The sequence below is a fragment of the Denticeps clupeoides genome, chromosome 19, assembly GCF_900700375.1.
Source record: "Denticeps clupeoides chromosome 19, fDenClu1.1, whole genome shotgun sequence".
In the NCBI taxonomy this organism is placed as follows: domain Eukaryota; kingdom Metazoa; phylum Chordata; class Actinopteri; order Clupeiformes; family Denticipitidae; genus Denticeps; species Denticeps clupeoides.
The window spans coordinates 1,377,837-1,400,986 of NC_041725.1; the positions used below are offsets into that span (position 1 = coordinate 1,377,837).

Sequence of the window (23,150 nt, forward strand, 5' to 3'; positions counted from 1 at the left end):
CCCGGTCCCCACCTCCCCTCCTGCCCTTCTGCAGAGACGGAATGAAGCGCCATTGGACAGAAGAGCGGACAGGCCCCACCCACCAACCAAACACTGCGTCTCCGTGGTCACGTGAGCGATCCAGCCTCTTTCTCAGCGGGGGAGGCAAGAGGGACCAGTCAAATTAAACGTACTTCATAAAAACTGTTTTACATGTACACTTATATAGAGTTACTCAAATGTCCATAATTGAAATCCGTCACTTCTATCTACCCGATCTGTAGATACCACTAACTTAAAAACTCTTAACCCAACACTTTTTAACATAAGAGGCGTTTTAATGAAGTATTTCCTTAATCGGAAGGATTTGTTCGAGATAGTGTTCGAACATCTATTGGAATTTCATTCCACCACTTAGGAGCTATGACAGAGAAGAGTCTAGATGAATGGTGGTACCAGTCAAGCAGTACTGGAGGAGAGGTCGAGATGCAGAGTGAGGAGGTGAGATCTGACGTAGGAGGGTTTGCAGGTAAGCATCAGTATTTTAAATCTAATGTGGACAGCTACAGGAAGCCAGTGGGGCCAGCATGAGGAAGGATGTGATCCCCCTGAAATAAAAACAGTCAAACTCATCCCCTGTCCTATGCACTCCCAAACTCACCCACTGCCCCATGCACTCCCAAACTCACCCACTGCCCCATGCACTCCCAAACTCATCCCCTGTCCCATGCACTCCCAAACTCATCCCCTGTCCCATGCACTCCCAAATTCATCCCCTATCCCATGCACTCCCAAACTCACCCACTGCCCCATGCACTCCCAAACTCACCCACTGTCCCATGCACTCCCAAACTCACCCACTGTCCCATGCACTCCCAAACTCATCCCCTGTCCCATGCACTCCCAAACTCATCCCCTGTCCCATCCACTCCCAAACTCATCCCCTGTCCCATGCACTCCCAAATTCATCCCCTGTCCCATGCACTCCCAAATTCATCCCCTGTCGCATGCCTTGTGCTATTTTAACAATGAATTCACGGGTCTATTTAGGGCTCTATGATTTTTGCGATGCAGAAAACGCGGACGGAAGCGCGCAACAAATAAAACGGATGTAAAACGCGGAATTGTGTGTAATTGGCGTTTCTGGCTGCTGCAGCCCACTACACGTGTTACAGGTGTTACGGGGAACTCAGTTCCCAAGTGTTCCCAAGTGGTAGTAGCCTAGAGGTAACACACTCGCCTATGAACCAGAAGACCCAGGTTCAAATCCCACTTACTACCATTGTGTCCCTGAGCAAGACACTTAACCCTACGTTGCTCCAGGGAGACTGTCCCTGTAACTACTGATTGTAAGTCGCTCTGGATAAGGGCGTCTGATAAATGCTGTAAAATGTAAATGTAAATGTAAAGTGTTCCCCCTGGCGCGCACTGATTTCAAATCATGACGTCACACGCTACTGCAACGTTAGGCGGTTTCTCTTTATTTAGACGTTTTCTCTGCATTTATAATGTCTTTATTAGAAGCGTCTTTGTTTTTTACAGATACTATTCGAAACGATTGAAGTCGCCGGACAGGATATGAAGTCGCCGGAGTAGATATGCGGTAGTCTACTTGTAAAAGTATATTATGAGTGTATTCTGTATCCTGTATTCACGTGTAATTATGTACCTGAGTGATTTCCAGACATGTTATATCTCTAGTTCAGTGGATGGAGAACGGTATACACACACACCAATATAATGTATGTACAGTACAGGCCAAAAGTTTGGACATACCTTCTCATTAAATGTGTTTTCTTTATTTTCATGACCATTTACGTTGGTAGATTCTCACTGAAGGCATCAAAACTGTGAATGAACACATGAGGAGTTATGTACTTTACTTAAGGCCAGGCCTCCACTTTATGTTAAGTACATAACTCCACATGTGTTCATTCACAGTTTTGATGCCTTCAGTGAGAATCTACCAACGTAAATGGTCATGAAAATAAAGAAAACACATTTAATGAGAAGTTGTGTCCAAACGTTTGACCTGTGCTGTATATAGAGATATTTGGAATACTCTCATCCTTTAAGTTTTATCAGGGGGGAACCATATATTCTGGGTACCAGGAAATATTGTTGCCCCCTATTATTTAGGCTAAGAAGTATGGCAGATACTGAAAATCACCCAGGTACATAATTACAGGTTGCTGATGTAGTATTGGTGGAGGGGTGGTTATATCCTGGGAACCTGGCAAAAATGTTCCCCCTAATTTTTAGGTAGGGTGACAAGACATCACCCTACTTGTAAGTCACCCTGATTGTAAGTCGCTCTGGATAAGGGCGTCTGATAAATGCTGTAAATGTAAGACGTCAGATAAGACAAGATTATCATTTATTAGTCCCAAAAGTTGGTAATTTACATTGGCATGGCAGAAAATGACAGTACAAGAGCAGCAAAACATAAATATCATAGAGAATATGCCAACTATGTAATATCAGAAGTTCACTATACAATAAATAGTGGATGAGAGTTTTCAAATGATCTGTATATACATACAATATATTTGTGTGTGTGTGTGTGTGTGTGTGTGTGTATACCATTCTCCGTCCTCTAAGCTAGATATGTGATGTCTGGAAATCACTGAATAATTACACATGAATACAGGAGTCAGTCACTCATAATATACTCTTACAAGTAGACTACTGCAAATCTACTCCAGCGACTTCATATCTTTATGAAGTCTTAATAACGTACATCAACTTCAGTTCTAGGTCTGATCAGCTGTTTCAGTCTGGGGGAAATCTGAGGTTGCTTCCAGAGATTAAGACTGGATGACTATCAGCTCCTTGTCAGGTCCTCATACAAACCCTACGTTGACATATATGCTCTTTATTGTTTATTGTAAATATGTTTGGTGTTTGTATATGTTTTTTTTTTGTTATGCAGGAATTACTGCTGAAAGAGAGCGCTGTGATGAACAAGTTCTATCTGTGTTCTGCAGTTGAATCTCATCTAAATGAGAAAATGGTTGCCACTGTATCTAGTTCCTTGATGTACACACCAGAACTGCTGCAGCGAGCATCTCTGCTAACACGCTATTGAACAAGGCAGTAGATAACAGATTAGTCTACTGTATTGTTACGTTTTTACGTAACAATGTCATCACGTAAAGCCAGTGGCACGCGACAGTACGCACATTGAGATGCCGATAGAACATTGGACATCCACTGACATTCCGGATTCTTATTGCTTATTCAATATGGTGGCAATGTTAACTACTCTAAAACATTTTTGGTATATTATAACGGTGGTGGTTCTGCAGGAGACATTGGAGAACAACAGAGGCTGAGGCTGTCTCCCACCATCCATCCTCACCACCTTCTATAGAGGGCTATTGACAGCAGTCTGCCAAGCTGCGACATTGTCTGGATTGGGGACTGCTCTGTACCAGGCCGCAAGACCCTACTGCGCATAGTGAGGACAGCTGAGAAGATCATCAGAGCATCTCTTCCCTCCATAACGGACATTTACAAAACACGTTGCATCAGGAAATCCCACAAGCATTGTGAAGGACTTTTTTTACTTTGCACATTTATTATTAATTTCACTAGTTTGCTGCTGTCTCTCTCATTGTTTTCAACATGTTTTTGTTAAATGTTACTCTTATACCGTCTCTGTCCCATTTGCAATTTATATAGCCCAGTTTGGCAGTCACACACATGCACTTTGTTTTGCCGATGGGGCCGCTACCCTAGCGGTTAAGGTAGCGGCACCATAATCAGAAGGTTTGGCCGATGGGGCAGTGAAGTGAAGTGATTGTCTCATGTGATACACGGCAGCACAGCACACAGTGCACACAGTGAAATTTGTCCTTTGCATTTAACCCATCACCCTGAGTGAGCAGTGGGCAGCCATGACAGGCGCCCGGGGAGCAGTGTGTGGGGATGGTGCTTTGCTCAGTGGTACCTCAGTAGCACCTTGGCAGATCGGGATTCCAACCGGCAACCTTCTGATTACGGGGCTGCTTCCTTAACCGCTTGGCCACCACTGCCCCACTGTGATGGGTTAAAAGCAGAGGACATATTTCAATGTGTGCACTGTTTGCTGTGCTGCAGTGTTTCACAATGACAATCACTTCACTTTCACTTTAAATGTTACATGTAGCACCAGGTTCCATCTAATATGTATGCAGCTGAAATCACAATAAAGCTCAACTTGAATTCGACTCTTCTTCTGAATGATCTCCTGTACTTAATCGTTCCACCACCAGGTGTCCATGTCCTCTGGTTTTGGAAGTTTGCCCTCTAACAAAGGTATATATCAGTCTATTGGCCCTGGTGGACTATCGAGGACAGCCTACGTGAGATAACCATCATATATGTTTTAATATATGTTTTAAAGGTTATGAAAGGCTTGGCAAAAAAGACGTTTTCTTTGAGTTCCGATCAAGAGAAACACCAATATGCCAGCATTAACACAAGAACTGTGAGCATGGTCACTTACAAGTCATATAGCTAGTTTAAATAGTCATGCAACATTTATTTATGAGTGTTTAGATTTCTTATCACTTTTGCATTCACAATACTATCATTGTACACAGCCCTACCAAATAGTAATGTTGCCATCAGAAGTTAAATGAGCAAATGGACTATAGCAATTGATTTGTGAATGTCACTGCAGTCAATAACCATTGTACAGTATGTTTCAGATGGAGACAAATAATTTCAACAGATTCCCTGAACACACTCCATGGTTCTGGAAATTATGTCACTGTGCACATTAGCATAACCTTGAAGGATAGTGAAGAACCAATTTAAGGATGTTCATGCAACAGGCCTGTTTGAGAGACAAGAATGAAATTGCATAACCTGTTGGAATTCTGCCTTTCATTAATATGAAAGCTTGTTTTGCCAAATAATCCAGTGATGTACACGTTGGTTCTTGCTATATGTTGGGCAATTTAAATCTTTAGGGAAATGTTCTCACTATCAAAGACTGAGACCATTATGCTGTTTAATTGCAATTTTCTTTATTAAATTTCCAGTTCTCTGGTGTGAAAAGAAGCATTACATAAATCTTTATTATATATTTAATGACGTAAAGCAAAGTATTTACAAAAATGTGTTTAATCTGAAATCAAACTGTGGAAGTTAATAACATTCTCTGCTGCTGAGGAGTCAATAGTGTTTATGACACTACCTTCAGAAGGGATGGGAGTAATTACATGGCATGAAGGTTAGCACTTTTGTAGAAGAACATTATTTACATTTACAATTCTCCTGAAATGCAGGTCCACTTTAAACAGCAGACAAGGCTTTTTAAACGGGTTTGTAAATAATTTCAAGTTTTAATAATTATTGTGTTTAAAACCAACAGCATGGTGGCAGACAATCCTCCCTGTTCATTACCTATTCCCTTTTCAGAAGCAAAGGAAAGCTGGCAGGTGGACGCTGGAACTGGTGACATCTGAGAAGAGGCACTAGTGTGACAAATGTCGAAGCAGATTGTTGTGCTATGATACACACACACTCACTCACTCACTCACTCACTAACTCAATCACTCAAATTCTCTTGCTGATACACACACAGTTTGTACTGTTTCTCTGCAAAAATAAATAGCAAATTTTCTATCCCAGGTCCTTTTCCAGTCACCGGTTGTGGAACCCCCACAGCATTTCAGTCTCTGATTCTCTTCTCAATTTCTCAATCACATCCCTATAGTGTCACAAATGTTCATCAGTACAAGGCAAAATACTAAAGAAAAAAAAGAGGGAGAGAATTAATGATTTTCTTTTTTTGCACAGAAATAGTTTCTCTCCCATTAATCCCTTGATTTAACAAGATTTATAAAAAAAAAAAATAATAATCAGCTGTTGTCTGATTCATCTTCAGCCTCCCGTAACCAAGTGAAGAAGGCTGTGACTGATTTGAGGGCCACCCCCTTGCCAACCTGCTCTGCTGGGTCTTTACTGGATTCCCACTTATAAAATCCCTCTTCCTTTATCACATCCTCATCATACAGCATGTCAAAGAACATCCGCAGGAGGCCTACAGAATCAAGACAGAACAAACAGGTACACATAAGGAGAGATGAAAGAGAATATTACATATTTAATACATGAGCACACTACTAAAATGAGCAGATTAAAATTAAGTGTAAAACCAGATTCCAGTCATTAAATAAAAGGTAAACACGTTGAGAAATGCATTTCTTGTATATTTCATACAAAAGTATTCCTTCAGCAGCATTCATATCAATGTCAAGGCAACAATACAGTATAAACATAGCTCAGCCTTCATTCCATCACAGTCACATCAGAGATCAGAAGAAATTGCCAGTTTTGGAAGTGTTTCGGAACCTGGAGGTGTTCCAGGTTAAGTGCAGCAAAGCCAAAGCCAAACATTTACTGTCCTATGCCACCAGGACATGACAGACCCAACTGAAGACCAAAGATGACGTTTTATCAAGTCTCATCACCACAGCAGTGCAGGAGAAGAAAATCTGTAAATAGAAATCCAAACTCCAGGTTTGTCTGTTCAAGTCATTGACTTGTCTAACTGCCCACACTACATCAAGTATTTTTGTCAATAATGCACTAAATTATCACAGACACTGACACTATGTGGAAACAGATGACGTGAACATTATTGCCCCCATTATGAAAGTTTTCTTTTGTTTTTATTTCTGTCACCTAATACTGTATCTGAAGTCTCATTCTGAAATTCTGCCATGGTGCAGAATTACAGCCAGTCCCACAGAGAGAATTCCCCAGGACGCGCCGAAGTGAGTGGGCCTTCGTGGAAATGACAATCAACATCATTCACCAAACGCAATGTTTGGCACAACCAGGAAGTCGTGTCGGCATTTTTAAAAATGAATATTTTTACATCGCCTCACATAACAAAGAAACAAAAAACATTTGTGCTCATTTTTACATCCAATCACCAAGCAACTGCAATGCTTTGAATGTTTGAAAGCAATGACTGTGATGGTCGGTGGAGTTACTTCTTTATGGGAGGGGTGGGAAATTCTCTGGCCAGACAAAGCACCTTTCACCCTTATATCGACATAAGGAGACAAATTCAAGGTCCAACCATCTCTGAACGGTGAAGCAGAATGGCCAATGCACTCTTTACACCTATCGCCATTTCTAGCCATTGCAGGACCATTACAGGCTAGGGGAACTCATATTAATGTTAAATTATCTCACAATGTCAAATTTTCATAATAGGGGACCTTCAATGTCTTCAAATAAGACAACTAAGACAGACTTATACACCATCCACTGCTCATCAGGGTAGCAGTAGCCTAGTGGGTTAGACATATGCCGCTGAAACAGAAGACCGGTCACAGGTTCAAACCCAACTTACATTGTTTTCACCTAGCACAACACTTAACCCTGAGTGTTTCCAGGGGGACTGTCCAGTCACTACTGATTGTAAGGCGCAATAGATAATGGCGTCTGAGAAATATAGTAAATCACAATATGTTCAGCAACAGTGTGAGAGTGCTTAATAGTGTGGGGGACAAAATTATGGATAATATAATTATGTGATAATGATATTATGCGATTTGATAATGAAATTTCAATGCAAAATATGTAGCCTGTTTCTCATCCACACACGTACTGGGTGGCTGCTCCATCTGCACCATGAGGCTCTGTAGTGCATAAAGGGCCTGCAGTTCATTCTGGTCATCCTTAATGTAGCGCTGCAGCAGCTTGGCCCTCTGGGATATGTGCTCTGTGTCCAACTTGTAAGGGTTCTCACCTAGACACAAGAACAGAAAACTTCAAATCTGTGACATGCCTGTTTCTAATGGAAAACGAACACACATTTCAATTATTTATAAGCTGCCAAAATACAGTGGGTATGGAAAATATTAAGACCCCCCTCTAGATTTTTTCCACTCTTTGTTGTATTGCAGGCATTTGCTGAAAAACACACATCACCCGATATTGACAGAAAAACAAATAAAAAATGTATGTCACATACACAGTATGATATGCAGTAAAATGCTTTTAGCGACTACTACAGACCAGAGTATTGCAAATATTGCAAGTATACAATGAACCAATATGCAAACATAACCAAATTACACTTTTATGTCTTTAACCTAAAACATAAAATATGTGTAACAGGTAGGATGAAGGTGTGCAAATAGGTGGAATCAAAGTATAAAGTGACAAATTATAACAAGTTAAATGTGCAAGGTAAAAAAAGTTTATGAATTGAATCCAGAGAGATTGAAAGTGGGAGTGAAAGTGCTGGAGTGTATTGGAGTTCTATGAAGTGATGTGATTGTTGAGAGCTTGTATAGCCTGCAGGAAGAAGCTCCACCCCATTCTCTCTGTGTTGGACTTCAGGAGCGGATGCGCTTCCCTGATCGCAGCAGAGAGAACGGTCCATTGTTGGGGTGGCTGAGGTCATTCACAATGTTCCTGGCCCTGGTCCAGCACCGCTTGCTGTAGATTGATTGAAGGTCAGGGAGCTTGGTACAGATGGTGCCTTCAGCTGATGGAACCACCCTCTGTAGGGCTTGCCTGACCTGCATGGTGCTGTTCCAGAACCAGGTTGAGATGTTTCCCGTCAGGATGCTCTCTATGGTGCAGGATTTGAAGTTCCTGAGCACCTTGGAGGGCAGTCTAAAGTCTCTCAGGCGTCTGAGGTGGTAGAGACGCTGCTGAGCCTTTTTCACCACGGAGTTGATGTGACAGAACCATGACAGGTCCTGCGTGATGTGAACACAGAGATAACGGAAGCTGTCCACTCTCTCCACTGGGCTCCTAGTGGGCTCCTCCTTTGTCTTGCTGACGTTCAGGTGGAGATTGTTCCTCTGGCACCAGTTCATCTCCTACAGGTAGGCAGTCTCATCATTGTCAGAGATCAGGCCCACCACGACGTTGTCGTCAGCAAACTTGATGATGGTGGTGGAGTTTGTATTGGCTGTACAGTCATGGGTGTACAGAGAGTACAGCAAGGGGCTCAAAACACAGCCCTGGGGGGATCCAGTGCTGAGGGTGATGGAGGCTGAGACATGTCCGCCCATCCTTACTGTCTGTGGTCTCCCGGTTAGGAAGTTGGAGATCCACTGACAGAGAGATGAGCTGAGTCCCAGGTGTTCCAGCTTGGTGGAAGGGATTATAGTGTTAAATGCTGAACTATAGTCAATGAAAAGCATTTTAACATAATTTCCCTTCCGAGTGTCCAGGTGGGCAAGTACTGTGTGGAGGAGATGTGAGATGGCGTCATCTGTGGATCGATTGGGACGGTACACAAACTGTAGTGGGTCAAGTGTATCTGGTAATGAAGAAATGATGAAGTCTCTGACCAGCCATTCAAAGTACTTAATCACTACTGAGGTGAGGGCTAGAGGGCGGTAGTCGTTGAGGGAGGCAGGATGGGGTTTCTTGGGGACCGGAACAATGATGGACTCCTTGAAGCATGTGGGGATCACCGACTGAGATAGAGAGAGATTGAATATCTCTGTGAACGCAGGTGCTAGCTGGTCTGCACAGGCTCTGAGGATTCTCCCAGAGATGCCGTCTGGTCCTGCTGCCTTCCTGGTGTTCACTCTCTCCTCATGTCATGAGGAGAGTTCATCCTCTCATCATGTTAGGTGATGATGAACGTGTTTTCGGTGCTGGCAGAGTCTTCCTGTCTGTAACCGGAACGGTTACAAAACATGGTCTAGTCTGCGTCATCCAGTGAGTTCTGTAGAGTGGCCACCGATTGGTCAGTCCAGTGGTCAGTCCACCTACCTCTGAACCTGAACTTCCTGTTTTAGCCTTTGTTCGTATTTAGACATGAGGAAGATGGGGGTGTGGTCGGATTTACCAAACTGTGGACGAGATTGTGCCCTGTAACCATCCCTAATTGTTGTGTAACAGTAGTCCAATGTCCTTTTGCCCCTGGAGGGGCAGGTGGCATGCTGGTGAAAGTTTGGCGCTGCGTGTTTGAGGCAGGCATTATTAAAATCCCCTGCCACAATTAGCGCAGCGTCCCGGTGCAGCTCGCATAAGCTTGCTTTCGGTGGAATGTAAGCGGCGCTGATGACCGATCTGAACTCCCGAGGAAGATAGAAAGGACGATATTTGATGGACAATAGTTCCAGGTTGGTGTGCCTGAGCGTGAGAGAGGGACAACGCTGTCGCACCAGCTGTTGTTTACCATCAAGCACACGCTGCCTCCCCTTGAGATCCCAGAGTCCAGTGTCTTATCCATGCGGTGAACCGAGAAGAACTCAACAGGCTGGATGGCGTGGTCCAGCACCGCTGGGTAAGTTTTTCACACCTGGTTTTGAGGATCCTCGGTCATTCCTCCTGGCAGATCCTCTCCAGTTCTGGCAGGTCGGATGGTACACATTGGTGGACAGCCATTTTAGGTCTCTCCAGATACTCAATTGGGTTTAAGTCAGGGCTCTGGCTGGGCCATTCAAGAACAGTCACAGAGTTGTTGTGAAGCCACACCATTGTTATTTTAGCTGTGTGCTTAGGGTCATTGTTGGAAGGGAAACCTTCGGCCCAGCATGAGATCCTGAGCAGTCTGGAGAAGGTTTTAGGTCCAGGATATCCCTGTACTTGGCTGCATTCATCATTCCCTCGATTGCAACCAGTTGTCCCTGCAGCTGTAAAACACCCCCACTGGGGGGTGGGACTGGGACTGTATTGGACAGGTGATGAGCAATGCCTATTTTTTTCCCACACATACCGCTTAGAACTTTTTGGCCTTAATTCTATCTTTGTCTCATTAGATCAGAGAATCATATTTCTCACCATCTTGGACTCCTTTGGGTGTTTTTAGTAAACTCCATGTAGGTTTTGCCATAAGGCCTTGACTGGTGCAAGATAGGATGTCCAAGTCAATTACATTCTGTTCTCTTGTCTTGCATAGATGTTCCACACCTCTATGTTCCCCATACCTTTGTCAAGCGGCCTCCCCCAGACAGAAGGCATGAAGGGCCAGCCATTTCCTTGTGTCTTTGGGTGGATCTTCAACACCCCCCAAGCAGGCGACGTTAAGGTCCTGCAAATGGCTTTAGGTGTCGCGACGAGAGCGACTATGGGTACTTCTTTTTTCCTCCAAGTTTCTGAGTCTTGCTGACATCCCCTGTCTTTTCAATGGACCAAGTGGCAGTTTATGCAGCTTGGCTCCTGGCCTTTCTCTCTATTCCTCTATCCCTTTCTCTTTTCTTTTATTTTGGGTTTTTCTGTTACATTGGTACCTTTTTACATAAAATATTTGCATGTAACTGCAATAGAAATCTACTGTATACTGGTTTTATATATCTTTTACAAATAGTGACCCCGACTTCATACACTTTACGGATGTGGATCTGTTCCCCATACCTTTGTCAAGCGGCCTCCCCCGGGCATTAGGTGTGAAGGGCCAGCCATTTTCTTGGGGCCCCCCGCCTGTGTCTTTGTCAGGCTGCGACACCTTCCAAGCAGGAGACATCAAGGCCCGGCAAATGGCTTGAGGTGTCGCTACGAGAGTGACAGGGTAGTAACAACAAATTCTGATTGGTCTGTAGCAACTTCCTGGGAGTCAAATGTATAAAATGATACTTCTTTTTCTCTTCCATCTTGCTGAGTCTTGCTGACATCTCAAAGGACCAAGCAAACGTTTCCGTTTTCCAGGAGCCTTTCTATCTCTTCCTCTATCCCCTTCTCTTTTCTTTTCTTTTGGGCTTTTTCTGTAGCATTGGTACTTTTTTTTTTTTTTTTTTTACATACAATATTTACGTATAAATACAATAGAAATAGAATACAATAGAAATCTACTGGTGTTAATACATTTGAAACTGTTCATCCTTTTAACATCTATTGTGCCATGCCTCTTTCTGCCAGGTAACATCAGATGAGAGAGTGTTTTAATAGAGTGCTTGTAGAGAGTTTTATATCTTTGACAATGTCTACAACTTTCTCCCATCTCCCAACTGTATCTCTGGAGCTCATCCACAGGGATCTTTGGGTGGTTCTTCACCTCACTCACAAAGGCTCTTCTCCCACAGTATCTCAGTTTGGCAAGACGGCCAGCTCAAGGAAGGCTTGTGGTTGTCCCAAACATCTTCCATTTAAGGATTATGGAGGCCACTGTGCTCTTAGGTACCTTAAGTGCAGCAGAAATGTTTTTGTAACCTTGGCCAGATCTGTGTCTTGCCACAATTCTGTCTCGGAGCTCTTCACGCAGATCCTTCGACCTCATGATGCTGTGTGATGCAATGTGAACTGTAAGGTCTTATAGACAGGGGCGTGGCTTTCCTAATCAAGTCCAATCAGTATAAAATCAAACACAGCTGGACTCAAATGATGATCAGAAGAAATGGACAGGACATGAGTTAAATATACGAGTGTCACATCAAAGGGTCTGAATACTTAGGACCATGTGATATAGTTTTTCACTTTGCTAATTTTGTGTTTTTCTGTCAATATGGGGTGCTGTGTGTACATTAATGAGGAAAAAAATTCTTAAATGATTTCAGCAAATGACTGCAATATAACAGTGAAATTTAAGGGGGTCTGAATACTTTCTGTACCCACTGTATATCAGCTACTTTTTTAATTTACTCACTTTACATAACTGACTGTGTGAATATTACATAAATAGAAAAAAAAAAAAAAACATTCCATTTGAAAATTTTCTGGTGTATGAAGGGACTTACAAATAATGACAGCCTGGCACACAGATGTCATTAAGGCCCTCACCCACGTGCTAGATGATGTCTGCTGCTCATCCAGGTTTGCCTGGTAAAAGGACACAAAAATAAATGTAGCCTCAATAAAAAAAATAAATAAAATAAAATTATTTATATATATATATATATATATACATACACACACACACACACACACACACACACACACACACACACAATTCAACACACCACACCAACAATGCAGTACCTCCACCCAGTCAAAGATGAGCTGGTTGTCGACTTTGTCCTGCAACATTTGGTCGAGCTGCATACTCAGTTCCTGGGAGTTCCAGATCTTCTTGGAGCTGCCTTTCTTACTCTCTTCCCCAACGGTATATTCCAGCCCCTAATAGGGACAGAGGATTCATGCTGGTAAATTAATCACAACTCAGACATTCTTGATTCAGACCAGAATTTAGTTTTATTCAAGCAGCTGTCAAATAGCTGGTTAAGATTATTCTTGTTTGGACTTTTACAAAACCAGGGCAAAAACTCCTGCAATGCCAAATTATCATAAATAGAAAATTAACATGAACTTTAATATACCAGTGTGTGTACCTAATTAAATACATGTTGCATGTGGTCTGCAACCAGTTAGATGGACTTCATAGCAGTGGTCTCACCTGATCAGTCACAAACTTGTTTACATCTTCATCCTCAGGTAGGAACTCCCTCCAACTAAGACCTGCATCTGTCCACATGGCACAAACCTTCTTGTGGCTCTGCAAAAAAAAAAAAAAAAATCAAGCAGTGCAGACACATGATAAAGAACGAATTCACCAAAAAAAATCATGCTTCACACCATTCCTTGGCAGAGCAGGTGAAAGATTTCAGCCAGTAGGACTCCTGCTTTACCCAGAGGCATCAGAGTCTTGGCCACTTCCCTGTGGGATCGAAGGACAAGAACACCCTCAGGAGGGACATTCAGTTTTGTCACATGCAAAGTCCATGTGTTACCCCAGCTGTGTAGACCAGAAGCTCACCTGAACAACTGGCCCATGGGGATTCCTCCTTCATGGAGCATGGGGCTGATTATCTCAGCCAGGTACCGCCAGATGTGAGGGATGTCTATGGCCATATCTTCAGCCACCTCCAGAATCTCCTGAAGCCTGAGGGTCAGAAAAGAAATTAGCAACCAGCTATGGGAGGATAAAGTCCTCATACTTTGATTCCACCATTTGGGCAGAGTCATTCACCCTTTGTAATACTGCTCTGTGGGCATAGTTCCTGTCATAATCAAGTGCTGAAGTAAAATGCCCATGTGCTCTCTGGTGATCGTGCTCCTCTCAAGAGTCGATTCAACTGCGGTCCTCACAAACACGTGTAGCAGCGGCATGCTGTTCATCTCACTCACACACTGCAGAGCCTCCTACAAAACACAAGAGTAAAAATAAAGTAATGGTCTTTCAAAAAAAAAAAAAAAAAAAAAAAAAAAACTTTGAATATGTACCTTCAGGTCATTAATGTGCAGATACTCCTCTATGATTGCTGTTGACTTCCTCTCCAATTCCTCTTCACTGAGTGCTGGTTTGGAAGTGATTGGTGGAGGCGTGGACTCTGAAACCCGCTTCACTGTAGAACACATTTACAGGGTTAAGTGTCTTGCTCTGGGACATGGTATTTAGTGGCTACTAGGTTACTACCAGATGGAAAAGGTATTGACTCTCACACACACACACACACACACACACACACACACACACACACACACACACACACACACACACACACACACACACACACACACACACACACACACACACACACACACACACACACACACACAAAGGATACAGTACTATTGATGGAGTGATGTCCAGTGATGTCTTTTTAATGCTTTAATGCAAAAACCATGTTCTAAGCCACTCTGGATAAGGACGTCAGCCAAATGCCACAAATGAAATTGAAGTGATATTGAAGTGCACTTGTGATATACAGCAGCACAGCACACTTTGCACACAGTGAAATGTGGTCTCTGCATTTAACCAATCCCCTGAGGGAGCAATGGGCATCCATGAAAGGCGATTACGATTATGAATCCACTTTCCTACCTTCTAGGCCACCTCTAGCAAGTATAATTCGCTATATTATATGGTATAATTCATGAAATGCAGAAAAGGTTGAAAATTCCTTTGTGGATTAACTGAGTTTGGCAGTTTATAAATGGCCACAATAATTTTCAAACGGAACCACAAGGCTGCAGTGTCGCTAAAACACAGGATCAACCCCTGCATCTTGCCCAGTTTGCTCTTACACCTAAAAAAAGTGTAAAGCAGCGACAAGGGAACCAAAAAACACAGATTACTTTGCTACAATGGCACCGGTCAAGGGGTGACACACAATAAGCACCAAGTGTGAAATAAAGTTTGTGGATTGGCCAAGTGTAAGGATTGTGATGCTTAAAGTATCTTGTAGGACATTCCTAGTTTGTAAAGGATATATAAATAGGGGCAGTAAAGCCACAGAGCAGTCAGAGTGAGTATCATAAACTCCATGACTGATTGGTGTATTTGGTGGTATATTTGCCTCAGAACCAAACATAATGACATACTTGTGTGAATAATGTTGTAATACCATTCTCTTTGCTACTGGTTCTGTTTCTGCCATCCCTCTCTCGACCCTGATCTTCGGCAGTACTGGCGATGAGACGGCTGCTTTCGGATTCTCGATCTTCCTTATCACGACTGAAATTGCGCCTGGCAGCTGCTGCCCGTGGACGGTCCATCCGATCAGAGCCCCGGTCGTCATGGCGATCATCTCGCCGATCAAAGCGCTCACCACCTCGTTCACGACTTGAGCTATTCCTGGCATGACACAAATGCAACACAATACACTAAATCAAGATTTGTCTGAAATAAACTAAAAGAATAAAGGGGGAAACCGACATAGAACCTGACCTCTGAGGTGTTCTCCTTTCAGAGTCTGTGTGTGAAGATGAAGGTTGCTGCAATGCTGAAAAACGATTCAGGGTGCTGGTTCGCCCGGAGTCCTGAGCTACACGCACACAGTACACCTAAATCAACACACAAATCAACACAAATACACTCACAAGCCATCAGGCCTGTCATATGATAATACTGGCAAAACCCATATTCTAATATAATGATGTTTTAATTTCCTTTAAATTCAGGTTTTTATAACAAAATCTTTCCAAACTTAAACTTAGCAACCAGTCATATATTAAGACACAGCAACCATACTCTTATAATTGTTTAGTAAAAATAAATATTTCATAAAAGAAAAAAAAAAACAACACAAAAAAAGTCCAACACACAAAACAATGCATGCAAAAAACACAAACCCGTGTCGCTGGTCTTGACTCCACTTCCTCCACTGCTCCCCCTTCCCCAGCTGCCCCAAGTGCCCTTCCCTCCAGGAGCCAACAGCTGGTTAGAAAAGTCCACTGCGCCAGGCTATACACACACACGCGCACATTTATTAGACAAAAGTTCCACAAGAAACCACACAGCATGTTCCCATAACTCCACCTCACAAGAGATGTTCAATTGGATTCAAATCTGGGATCTGACTGGGCCACTCCTTTGATATGTTGGCTGTGTGGTTAGGGTCGTAGTCCTGCTGAAAGATGTAGCCTCGCCCCAGTCTGAGTTCAAGAGGTTTTCATCCAGGATGTCTCTGTACATTGCTGAAGTCATATTTCCCCCTATCCTGACTAGTGTCCATGTTCCTGCAGCAGAACAACATCCTTCCTTCAGGTGGCTTCCATCTGGCCACTCTACTCCAAAATTCATATTGCCATGATGCTCATGGCAATATCAATTTTGAGCATCATGGCAATATGAATTTTGGAAAAAGGCTGTAACATAAGTTGGAAAACGTGATGCACTGAAAATTCTTTCCAAATGCACAGTAAATCTTGCTTGATGCTCAACAGAAGAATGCTGTCTCTAAAACAGGTTTTTGGTTTCTAAAAACATTGTACACAACGGACCGCTATCTGAAATGTTGCCTGGAGATGCAGAGAACAGCCAGAGCACAGTTTTAACCCCTCCCTTCCACACCTGTAAGTGGCGCTGTGACTGCCCGCTCTTCTTCTTTGGAGTCTGCAGCACTCAGTGCAGATACACTCAGCCTAGAAAACCTATATACATTAGACATTTCTTCTTGTCTGCTCATAACAACAACTCATAATAACAACGAGGACTTCTAGGGGCTTGTGATCTGATTGAACTGCTACTGAATGAACATAAATGTATTGGTGAAATTTGTTGGCTGCAAAATCTATGGCAAGCAGTTCCTTCTCAATTTGAGCGTATCTTTGCTCAGTTTCTGTGAGCGCCCTGGAAGCATAACAGATAGGGCAGCCTTCTTGAAGAAGACAGCCTCCCAAGCAATCCTTTGATGAGTCAGTCTGTATTGTGAGTGGCTGCCAGTGATCATAGAACTTCAGGACCACTGCTTGTGTGAGGGCAGCTTTCAGTTTCTCCAGTGCCATGCTGTGATGTGAGCTCCACTGCCACACAGCATCTTTTCTGAGCAGCTGTCTGAGAGGCACAGTCACTGAGGCTTATTGTGGGATGTACTGTGCAAGGACAGTGCACAGAACTCATACCGAAGAGACGTTGTATACCAGCCTTGTCCACTGGGGGTGGCATGTTGGTGATTGCTTTTATCTTTGCTTCATCAGATCGGACCCATGCTGCCGTGATGACGTGACCCATGTCTTTCACACAGTCTACCTTGAATTGGATCTTTTCTCCACTGAACCTCACGTTGGCTTCTTTTGCTCTCTCCATGACTTGGTTAAGTATCTCATTTTGTTCTTGTTCTGATGATGCAGCAATAATCATATCATCTGCAATTATGTGCACACCCGAAATGTAACCAAAAGTTTCACTGTTCTTCTGCTGGAACACTTCGCAGTCTGATTTAATGCCAAATGGGAGTCTCATGAAACAATATCGACCCCATGGTGTGTTGAAAGTGGAGGATAGAATTATACACTGTGTTAGTAAAGAAATCAAAAGTAATGACAGAGACTCTAAGGCAACTCAATGGATCACAGAGTGTTTAACCTAAATCCACCACCCTGGGTCCTCTGAAATGTCTGATCCATGTGGACACAAGGCCCGATTAAGTGTGGTGTGCTGAAAGTGCAAAGCTTAGATGTTGCTTTGTCAAGCTTTCTCATCCAGTATTGTAAAAATAGTTTTTCCAGCCAGGGTGCTCTGCACATCTTCAGGAGTAGGAATGGACTAGTGTTGCAGTTTTATCGCTATATTCAGTGTCCCGTTCTTCTTTTCTGTCACTACCAAACTGTTGACCCACTCTGTCGGTTCTGTAACAGGTGTTATCACTGCTCTTTGAACTCATTCTTGGAACGTCTCTTTTCAGCTTGTCACGAACAGAGGGGGTAATGTTTCGGCACCCACACTAATGGCGTGACTGTTGGATCTATGCGTATGTGATGAACAACTGGAAACTCACCCAGGCCATTAAAACCTCTGGATGCATCTCTACCAGCTCTGCCCTGCTGTCTGCAGATTTCATGGTGATTGTGTATATCTTCTGCACCAGCTTGAGTCATTCACATGCTGCTCTGCCCATGATGGGCATGTCTGTATTAACTGACACATAGAACTGTAAAGTGGCTGTGGCTCTTGTAGTTCTGCACTTCACCATGGTCATGCTTTTCGGGATTAGGCCTGCTCCTCCAAATGCAATCAGTACAGTGGATGTGGGCTTTATGTGCACAGGGCTGAACATATTCTTCACAACAGACAAAGGTAGAATGTCTGCTTCTGCGCCTATATCGACCTTGAATTTCACCATTACACTGCCAATCATGACATCTGTGTACCACGCGTTGTAATCCATTCAATCTTTAACCTTCAATCCAGCCTGTCCCAATGTAAACAGAATTAACTTCATTTTCTATTCTGTGCATTACTTTAGTCTGTTCACTGGCAGCAGTGGCAGCTCTGCATACCTTTGTAAAATGTTTGATCTTTCCGCAGATATGGCACACTGCTCCAAATGTTGGGCACTCACGCAGCTCATGGCAGTGTCCATATCATTGACAGTCTCGGGTGCTCATAATCTTGCTGCTCCTGTAGAAGTTTCCTGCCTTTTTGTGCGCTTGTCCTTTATTTATAGCATTTTTAGGGGCAGTGGTGGCCTAACGATTAAGGAAGTGGCCCTGTAATCAGAAGGTTGTTGGTACGAATCCCAATCCGTCGAGGTGCCACTGAGCAAACAACAGTCCCCTCACACTGCTCCCCGGGCGCCTGTCATGGCTGCCCACTGCTCACCAAGGGTGATGGGTTAAAAGAAGGGGACACATTTCATTGTGTGCACCGTGTGCTCTATTGTGTATCACAATGACAATCACTTCACTTTCAGGGCTTCTTGAGGCGCTTTGTTAGCTTGCATGGCCTCTATGTGCGTTTTGGCCAACTCTGTAGCTCTGCATATCTCTACACCTCAGTGTAGCAACATGTAATTTTCTTTCTTTAAGATGACAGTTTTTAAACACTAAAGACTAAATTTGTCTCTTAGCATGTCCTTTTCACTTTCACCAAATTCAGTGTTTCACTTTTTTCTTTAATTCTGTGACAAATTTGTTCACTGACGTACCTTCCGCCATCTTGTGTGAACTGGTACCGCTTGAAAACCAAGTTTTTCTGCATGCTACAGTAGGCTCAGAATGTTGTGCACACATTCCATAAATTCCTTCTCTTCATATACCAGGCTGACCAGATGCAGTCATATAGAGCCGGAATCACTCTTCCCATCTGCGGCAGTTTTCTGCGAGTTCGCCCGACAAGACTAGTGGTGGAGGTGGCCTGAACTGATCCATCGTCCTCCAGCAGAGAGCGCGTGGCTATGCTAAACTCCCCCCCACTCGGATCCACTTTCTGACACCATGTTATGTTGTCTATTTTATATTATGCTGTGGGTATGCTCCCGAGTGGAGGATAGAATTATACACTGCGTTAGTAAAGAAATCAAAAGTAATGACAGAGACTCTAAGGCAACTCAATGGATTGCAGACTTTTTAACCTAAATCCACCACCCTGGGTCCTCTGAAATGCCTGATCCATGTGGACACAAGCCCCGATTAAGACCAAACAAAAAAAAAATAAAGAATTTGTAATGTGAACGAGGCCTTAGAGTTCTGTACATTTCATTCTCATTTTCCCTTGTGGTTAGTGTTATCTGATGGCAGATGCTGCTATTTCTGAGCCAAAACTTAAGAGGGGATTGTACAGCATGTGCAGTGCAAAAGTTGATCATGTAAATACAGGAGTAACTTGACTAATATGTGGGTGTGTCAGCCTTCAATTTAGTTGGACAAACATGTCCACATCTATTTTATAAGATTGGTTTTAGTCAGACTAACTGACTAAACAGATTGTTATTATCCAGATTTCTCACCATGGTGATCTTGCTGAGTCGAGTGGGGTCAATGGGGCGATTTTTGGAGGAAATGGGGACAGTATTCCAGCCCTCATCAGGAGGCTGACTGGTGCGGGGACCACTCCGGTGCCCTCCAGGTCCAACACCTCGTGCATCCTTTTTGGACATAAGATGCAGGACTTTGACTTGTTCACGATGTTCCTCAAGCTCAGCCTCCTTGTGGATCTGTTCAATGGTTTTAGGACCCTGGTCGCCTCTTCGAGGAACCCAGGTATTCTGCAAATAAAAATATAATGAAAGATTGCATACAAAAAGAATATAGCAGGATAAAAGGACAAGCAATGAGGGAGGGCCAAAGGAATAAAATTTGGGATTGGCATCCATCACACCATCCCCCAGCCTATGGCACAGAGCAGCCTGGTTTTTGGAACTGCTCTGCATTTAAAGCTCTGTTAGCTTGCAGAAATCTCACCCTGGCCAGAGCTGCAGACCAGATTGGGCTGTGAAAAGGCTGTCATATAGACACACACCTAACCAAGAATATGGACTATGTGTCTGCAAGTACATGGGAACAGAATAAGGTCAACTAAATAAAAAAATATTTATATACAAAATACAAATATGTTTTCATGTGCATCTAACCCGTCTGAGGTCCAAAAGATCTTGTAGCATAAATCTGATTCTGGAAGACGTTTTTCTTTCCTTAATGATTTTCTCCATCTGGTTGAAATACTGATCCATGCGGGGCTGAAAAAACAGATTCAATCACAGTTAATCAAAGTCAGAGGGGGAAAATGCTTCTGAAAAGTAAAGTAGTGGTTAATTATTTTGACTTTTCATTATTTGTATGACTTCAACACTAACATATAGAAGTTTAGGTGTCATTAAGAAATATCCTTGTTTAGTTAGAAAACATCAAATAAATCTACAATTGTTTATATTGTGACATTGGTAGCTGGATATTACTTTATGACATCAAATATCTGCATAAATGTAGAGAAGCACATTATCAGCAACAATCAGACCAATCAAGTTCCAATAGAATGCTTTGTTCACTAATGAAAGATTAGGTTAATTGGTCAATTGGAAGGTTAATTGATTATTAGAAAACACTTTTGCAATGATCTTTCCACTGAAAGTTGCACTGATTAATCTGAAGAAGGCCAGTGTAATTATTCTTTAGTCAATCATCTGGTGCATCAGCAATCTTCATTCAAGCTCATTTCATCGAAAACAAATTTATGAACAGTAGTATATATCAGTTTTAGAAGTTACTGTGGATTCATCTGAGGCAAATATGAAACAGTGTAAAGAATGTAAATCCGTACTTTCTGGGTTCTTACACATTTTTACAAAAATATTTTCCATGACATTTCCATGCTCTAAGGCAAATTTTCATGACCACATATCTGATATTTCTATGCAAAAAACACAATTTGCACAAATTATGTGCAAATCATAAATTAAACTTATTACAACCTTCTTCCTTAAAGATTGTGCAGAGTAAAATTAACTCAATGACGTTCAGGTGTAGATCAGCTGTAATATACATGACTTTTAAAAGGAGAAACATAGCTGCAGAGGAGTTGGAATATAGAAGCAATTCACGCAGTAGCATGTGACGTGGTTCACTATGTAAAGCCAGCAAAGACATTATAGACTAGTTTTAAACGTAGTTGTAAACGTAGAAAAAAGCTTCACTCGCATTGTTACGGGAACTATGTACTTCATGTTATACATTGAATGTGTCAGATTTCAATGACTTTACAATAACTTTTCATGTTTATTTCATATTCAAAACTTTTTTGGCATGAAAAACTCTTTTCAAATTTCAGGTTTTTAATGACCGTAGGATCTCTGTACTTTTACTACCATGCAAAAGTACTAGAAAGTTTGAAGTGAGAGTCAAATAATGGTTAATGGTTCATGATCACTAATCTGTATTAGACATATGTGCACACCCACCTTTGCTTTCTCAAAATCCAAATCTTTGCCGATGGTGGAAAGCAGCCTACAAAGACACTCCAAACTCTCCTCGTCATGGTTCTTCAGCAATTTGACCACACAGTCATGCATTATGGCCTCAGTCAGCATCTTCAGCTTAAACAACTCGCCAATGAACTTGATGTTGCCAAGGGAACGTCGACGTGCTTTGTCCTTGGCCTCCTCCAACTCCTCTTTTAGCCGCTGACTCTCCTCGTCCTGAAACACAGAAAAAAAATCATGGTTCAAGATTTGATACAGCTGCACTCAAAAGCTTCACCTCAATTTGTAGGCTGCTTCCTTCCTTCAATTCATGGAATGTAGTTGATGACCAAATGTGTTACAGTAGCATGAAAGGCTGTGCCAATTTCTAGGCTCTTGCTTATGTGGCCCACACTAGTGACAGTTTCACTGGTCTTAGGTTCTTAGTTATGTCTTACGCTAAGTGAAACATCTACTGAGATAAAGAACAAGTGAGTGACTAACTGGTCTTACCCCAGAGGCAGCTTCAAGCTCTTTCTGCTTTTTCTCAAAAATCTCATCATCATCTTTGTCCTTCTCAAATTCCTTCTGGCAGTGGTTAAGCAGAAGCTTCCGAAAGTTGACCCAGATTCCAGGCTTATCCACAGTGGGCACTTTCAACTAAAAGGAAAAGCATGAGGGGAAAAATGGTTTGATGTAACTGCTCTCAGAATATTTAGTGTAATACATTATGTTATTGATTATAAAAAACCTGAATATTGGTTTTGAATTAATCAGAATTTAAGACAAAAAGTATAACCAATGAAGAAAGTCTATGTAAAATATGATTTTAATTTTATGATTATTTTAATTGTGTTCCAAAACAGAACAGTCATTTAAGATTAAATATCCAACTGTAGACTTTAGGTGAGAAACAACTATTTGACTCAACAATAGACAATTAAAATAGTTGCCAACAAATGTGATGGATGACTATCGTCGCCAGACATTTTGAGGTGTAGGGTGTCAATGGGATATTTAGAGAGGCAGACCACTTATCAATCTTAGATGTTTAAAGGTTGAACAGGGGGGGGCACATTAATCACAGTAACCCCTGTATTATGGAAGATTAGCACAAAAAAATTCTAATGCAATTCAGTGCCT

General features: G+C 42.4%; 1 protein-coding gene across 2 annotated transcripts in view; it reads right to left on the reverse strand.

Annotated features, from left to right (window-relative positions):
• Window positions 1–5,831: 5,831 nt before the first annotated feature.
• Window positions 5,832–23,150, reverse strand: part of eif4g1b (eukaryotic translation initiation factor 4 gamma, 1b) — a 35,412-nt gene continuing 18,093 nt past the window's right edge. For both annotated transcript variants that reach the window (XM_028961678.1, XM_028961679.1), the window contains 16 exons: window positions 22,521–22,667; window positions 22,008–22,244; window positions 20,685–20,789; window positions 20,061–20,318; window positions 15,964–16,075; window positions 15,560–15,656; window positions 15,237–15,466; window positions 14,113–14,234; window positions 13,859–14,031; window positions 13,646–13,771; window positions 13,465–13,546; window positions 13,286–13,384; window positions 12,871–13,008; window positions 12,630–12,711; window positions 7,595–7,735; window positions 5,832–6,013 (listed from right to left, as the gene is read on the reverse strand). In XM_028961678.1, the coding sequence (XP_028817511.1) occupies window positions 5,832–6,013; window positions 7,595–7,735; window positions 12,630–12,711; window positions 12,871–13,008; window positions 13,286–13,384; window positions 13,465–13,546; window positions 13,646–13,771; window positions 13,859–14,031; window positions 14,113–14,234; window positions 15,237–15,466; window positions 15,560–15,656; window positions 15,964–16,075; window positions 20,061–20,318; window positions 20,685–20,789; window positions 22,008–22,244; window positions 22,521–22,667 (2,331 nt within the window). The remainder of the gene's footprint in view (window positions 6,014–7,594; window positions 7,736–12,629; window positions 12,712–12,870; window positions 13,009–13,285; window positions 13,385–13,464; window positions 13,547–13,645; window positions 13,772–13,858; window positions 14,032–14,112; window positions 14,235–15,236; window positions 15,467–15,559; window positions 15,657–15,963; window positions 16,076–20,060; window positions 20,319–20,684; window positions 20,790–22,007; window positions 22,245–22,520; window positions 22,668–23,150) is intronic.